Source organism: Belonocnema kinseyi, chromosome 8, assembly GCF_010883055.1.
Source record: "Belonocnema kinseyi isolate 2016_QV_RU_SX_M_011 chromosome 8, B_treatae_v1, whole genome shotgun sequence".
NCBI classification, from domain to species: domain Eukaryota; kingdom Metazoa; phylum Arthropoda; class Insecta; order Hymenoptera; family Cynipidae; genus Belonocnema; species Belonocnema kinseyi.
The window spans coordinates 85,280,991-85,286,990 of record NC_046664.1 but is presented as its reverse complement, the minus strand read 5'-3'; the positions used below and the strand labels follow the sequence as shown (position 1 = coordinate 85,286,990).

Here is a 6,000-nt window from a genome sequence, read left to right as displayed (position 1 = left end):
TTCATTTTAATTGAAGGTCCACTTAATTCATCGCATTTTATTTGAGAAACCCTTTTCTGAAAATTTGAATATTTTCTTGAAACTTCGTTTTTAATTGATTAAAAATTAAATTCTGTAGTTAAAAAGTTAACTTAATTGTTAAAAATTTGTCCTTTTTGGTTAAAAATTTATCATTTTGGGTGAACAATTTTACTGTTTGGGTCAGAATTTATTTAGTTTTATTGTAGATTCATAATTATTGTTGAAAATGCATTTCTTCGGTTAAAAATTAAATTATTTTGCTGAAATTTCCATGGTTAATGTTGAATTTTTTTTTTGAAATTTTGTTGTTTTTTTTCTCTTAAAAATGAATTTTTCAACTGAAAAAACTATTTTTTGTACATTAATTTCTATGGTTAAAAATTGAACAATTTTTTTTTTGAAATTTCACTTTTCGCTTAATTTTTTAAAACATTTTGTAGAAAATATTTTATTTTTCATAAAAATTACTTTTTTTAACTAAATATATAACTATTTAATTTTTGGTTGAAAATTTATTTATTATTATTCCCTTTTGGCAGAAAATTAATCGTTATAATTAAAAATTCATCATATTGATCGAAATATTATGTGGTTGAAAACTCAACTATCTTGTTGCAAATTCGGTTAAAATCGGTTAAACATAATTTTTTTTGGACTAAAAATGTAAAATTAATTTTTGGTTGTAAATTTAACTTTTTTAGTTGAAAATTATATATTTTGTTCAAAATGCATTTTTTGAATGGGGATTCAGCATTATAAACAAAAAATTAATTTCTTTCGTTAAAAATGTATCTTTTTAGTTGAAAAATGACGTTTTTTCTTTAAAAAATTCGTCCTTTTTGGTAGAAAATTATTCTTAATGCTTAAAAAAATGTTCTCTGAAAATATAACTTCAATTTTTGGTTTTAAATTTAACTTTTTTAGTTTAAAATTTTGTATTTTGTTAAAAATGCATCACTATAAATGAAAATAAATTTCTTTGGTGAAAAAAATTTAATTATTTTGTTGAAAATTCATCTTCGTAAAAAAATCATATTTTTGTGAACAATTCATTGCTTTGGATGAAAATTTAAGTATTTTATTAAAAATTCGTTGGTTTGTTTGTTAAAAATAGATTTTTAAACTGTAAATATACCTATTCCATTTTGAGTTGAAAATTTTATTTTAGTTGAGAATTCATGCATTTTGCTGAAAAATTTTTTTATGATTAAAAATTGAAAATTTATCTTTTTCAATTGAAAATTCATGTATTTTGTTAATCATTAATTTCTATGGTTAAAAATTGAACTATGTTTTTGAAATTTTGTTTTTCGCTTAAATTTTTTAAAAATTAAAAATATAACTTCTGTTTTCGTTGAAATAACCATTCTTGTTTTTCGGTTAAAATTACTTTTTTAACTGAAAATATAACTTCCATTTCTTGTCCAAAATCGATTTTTTAACATTGAAAATTCATGCATTTTATTCAAAATTTGTTTTTGTGATTAAAAATTTATCATTTTTTTGAAATTTCGTTTTTCGCTTAAATGTATTTTATATTTTATATTACATATTCATGTAATTTTTGTTAAACATTCATATTTTTCGGTAACAATTTCTTTAGTTGAAAAAATAACTATTTTGTTAAAAATTTGTTTTTTATGATTAAAAATTAATTTTTGAAACTTTAAAATATAACTCTTTTATTTTGAGTTGTAAATTTAGGTTTTTTAGTTGAAAATTTACGCATTTTATTAAAAATTAATTTCTGTGGTTAAAAATTAAACTATTTTGTTAAACATTCAGATTTTCGGATAAAAATTAATTTTTTATAGATCATTTGTCTTTTAAATCGAAAATTCACCTACTTCAAAATTTTTGGTTGAAAATTTACCTTTTTTTTTTTGATAATTCAACTATTTTGTTAAAAATTCATGGTTTTTGATAAAAAATTCATTTCGCTGGTTAAACATTTAACTATTTTGTCAAAAATTATTTACTTTTGGTTAAAATTTGATTTTTTAACAGCAAATTGAACTATTCCATTTTTCTTTGACGCGAAAATTCGTTTTTTTTTCAGCTAAATTTTTTTAAATTGAAAATAGAACTATTCCACTTTTATTGGAAATTTTTATATTTTGTTGGAAATTAGTTACTTTACTGAAAATATTACTATTTCATTTTTTATTGAAACGAAGATTCGTTTTTTCGGTTAATAATTTATTTTTGAAGACTAAAAATATAAGTATGGTATTTTTAGTTGAAAATTTAACTATTTTCTTGAGAATTAATTTTTTTAAATTATATATTATTCATTATAGTTAAAAATGCATTTTTTTGGTTCAAAATTCATTTTCTTTATTGAAGATTCATAATAGAAAAAATTTATTTATTTGGTCGAAAATTGATTTTTTGTATTTTAAAAAAATATAATTTTTCTAAAATTCGTCCTTTTTGTACAAAATTGATTTTTATGGTTGAAAATTCAGCTTATTAGTATTTTTTTTCTTGTTGAAAATTCGTTTTGTTCGATTAAACATTAAATTTTTTTTAACAGGAAATAAAAATTCTATTTTTGGTTCAAATTTTAACTATTTGCTTGAAAATTCTTTTTTTTTCGGTCAAAAACAAACAAAAAAATTCATTTAAAAATTATTCGGTCAAAAATTAATTTTTATTGTTGTTAAAAATTTGTTTTTATCTGAAAAAATATAATTTTGATAAAAATTAATTTTATTGGTCGAAAATTCAACGATTAGGTTAAAAACTAATTTGTTTTAAATTGAAAATTCATCGTCTTTATGTTTAAAAATTAATATTGGTCGAAAATTCCACCATTTGGTTCGAAATTAATTTTTTAAATTAAAGATTCACATTAAAGTTGAAAATTAATTTCTTTGGCTGAAAATGTAACTTTTTTATGAAAAAAACTGATCTTTTTTTATTGAAAATTCAACTATTTTTTTCAAAGTAATTTTTTTCATATTGAAGATTTATTATTGGAGATGAAAATTCATGTATTTTGTCAAAAAAAAATTTTTTTGTATGGAAAATATACTTTAATGTTCGAAAATTCATTACTTTTGCTCACAATTTAATGATTTTCTTGAAAATTCACTCTTTGGTTAAAAATGATTTTTTATAGTGTATAATTATTATATTATTATATAGTTATATGTAATACAAATATTCTTTTTTTGGCTGAAAATTTAAATATTTTGATGACATTTTTTTTCGGTCAAAAATTAATTTTTTTCCGGTTTAAAATTAATTTTTAAAACAGGAAATTTCGTTGATTAAAAATTAAACGATTTTGTTCGGTTAAAAAAAAAAGTATTTTCTTGATAATTCGACCTTTTTCGTAACAAATTTATCTTTAGGGTTTAAAATTAATCGTTTTGGTAAAAAAGTTCGACTATTTGTTTCAAAATTATTTTTTAATTTGGAAATTTATTCGATTGGTCGAAAATTCAACCATTGGATTGAAAATTAGTTTAAAAAATTTTTAATTCATCATTATTCTTGAAAATTGATTTCTTTGATTAAAAATGTAACGATTTTAATAAAAATGTATGTATCTTGTAAAAACATTGATGTTTTTGGTTCAAAATTTATTTAATTGGTTAAAAAATTAATTATTTTGTTGAAAATTCTTTTTTTTCCCAGTTAAAAATTCATTTTTTTAACTTTAAATATAACTATACCATATTTGGTTTAAACAAAAATTCGTTTTTTCGATTGATAATTAATTTTTTGAATTAAAAATATAACTATTCTATTTCTGCTGGAAATTTTCATTATTTTGTTGAAAATCATTTTTCTTCTGTCAAAAATTAATTTTTTTCAGTTTAAAATTAATTTCTCTAACTGAAAATATAACTATTTCATTTTTAATTGAAAATTATGTATGCTGTTGAAAATTCGTTTCTTTTTTGCAGAAAATTAATCTTAATGATTTAAAATTGATCTTTTTGGTCAAAAATTCCACTATTTGTTTCAAAATTATTTTTTTTATATTGAAGATTCATTATTACAGTTGAAAATTCATGGATTTTGTTAAAAATTAATTTTTCTTTATAAAATTAATCGTTACGGTTGAAAATTAACTTTTTAAATTGAAAATTCATCATTATAGTTGAAAATTAATTTCTTTGATTGAAAATTTAACGATTTTTTGAAAGTCTATTGATGTATTTTGTAAAAAAAATAATATTCTTGTATGAAAATTCATTTAATTGGTTAAAAATTTAATAATTTTGTTGAAAATTAATTTTTTTTCAGTTTAAAATTAATTTCTTCAACTGAAAATATAACTTTTTCATTTTTAATTGAAAATTATGTATGTTGTTGAAAATTCGTTTCTTTTTTGCAAAAAATTAATCTTAATGATTTAAAATTGATCTTCAAAATTATTTTTTTTATATTGAAGTTCATTATTACAGTTGAAAATTCATGGATTTTGTTTAAAATGTATTTTTCTTTATAAAATTAATCCTTACGATTGAAAATTCAAATATTAGATTAAAAATTAATTTTTTTAAATTGTAAATTCATCATTATAGTTAAAAATTGATAAAAAATTTAACGATTTTAATTAAAACTTATGTATATCGTTAAAAATTGAGGTTTTTTGTTGAAAATTCATTTCATTGGTTAAAAAATTAATTATTTTGATGAAAATTAATTTTTTTCTGTCAAAAATTAATTCTTTTTATGTTTAAAATTAATTTCTTTAACTGAAAATATAACTATTGAATTTTTAATTAAAAATTATGTATATGTTATTGAAAATTTCTTTTTTTTTTTGCAGAAAATAAATCTTAATGATTTAAAATTATCTTTTTGGTAAAAATTCCTTTATTTTTTTCAGATTGAAGATTCATTATTACAGTTAAAAATTCATTTTTCTTTATAAAATTAATCGATACAGTTGAAAATTCAAATATTAGATAAAAAATTAAATTGTTTAAATTTAAAATTCATCATTATAGTTAAAAATTGATTTCTTTGATTAAAATTTTAACGATTTTAATGAAAACTTACGTATCTTTTTAAACATTGATGTTTTTTGGTTGAAAATAAATTTTTTTCTATCAAAAATTAATTGTTTTTTTGGTTTTAAATTAATTTCTTTAACTAAAAATATAACTATTCCAGTTTTAGTTGAAGTATTTTGTAGAAAATTAAACATTCCCGTCAACCGAATTCTATTGATTTTTCCTTTTTTATTTTTTGAAAACAATGATGATAAAATCTAATCGTAAAGGTATAAAAAATAGTCAGCTGTGTAGTAAATATCACAAAATACTGTATATTATAAAGTATCACTCTCAAAATGGAGAAAAAGGGACGTAATTTGTTCTTATAAATAGAAGTTACTCTAATAGACTTTAAATAACAATCAAGTTTAAAATAATTCTCTTCTCGATAAGGTAGATAGTGTTTGCCAATTCACTTTTTTCATCAGCTTAAACTGAATCTTCAAATACTTATAATAATTTCTCTGATGTAGAGTCCATAGGCGATCAAATTCCACAAAACAGTCGTCCATAAATTCATAATTAACCAAGAAGTGTGCGTTTCCGATCCCATTGTTTTCCAGGTCCATGGAAAAAGGCCCATCGTCAGATAGTGTCCAACGAAAAGCAAAATGGGATTTGCTCCTATTAAAGAAAAATCCCAATTTTAACTTGATTTCAATTAAAAAAAAAAAAGATTTTCCGGCTCGGACTCATTTCAGAAATTCAAAATAGTGTAAATAGTGTCAAAAATCTGAAAAAATGGTGTTGACAAAGTATTATAATTTTTTTTTTATTAAACTTATTATTACGAAAAAAAAATAAAATCGAAAATTTAACTATTTTGTTCAAAATTCCAAAATTTTATTAAAAATTTTTAAAAAAATTCATCTTTTTGGTTTGAATTTTTTTTCTTTCTTGGCTCACAATTTTTTTTCGATTAAAAAAGAGTCAACTGTTTTGTTGAGAATGATTTTTTTTA

The 6,000-nt window shown here is 19.3% G+C and overlaps 1 protein-coding gene across 2 annotated transcripts in view; it reads right to left on the bottom strand.

Annotated features, from left to right (window-relative positions):
* Window positions 1-5,286: 5,286 nt before the first annotated feature.
* LOC117178849 (heparan-alpha-glucosaminide N-acetyltransferase-like) overlaps window positions 5,287-6,000 on the bottom strand; it is a 47,380-nt gene continuing 46,666 nt past the window's right edge. For both annotated transcript variants that reach the window (XM_033370354.1, XM_033370355.1), the window contains exon 12: window positions 5,287-5,663. In XM_033370354.1, coding sequence (XP_033226245.1) covers window positions 5,482-5,663 — 182 coding nt within the window. In that variant the 3' untranslated portion in view covers window positions 5,287-5,481. The remainder of the gene's footprint in view (window positions 5,664-6,000) is intronic.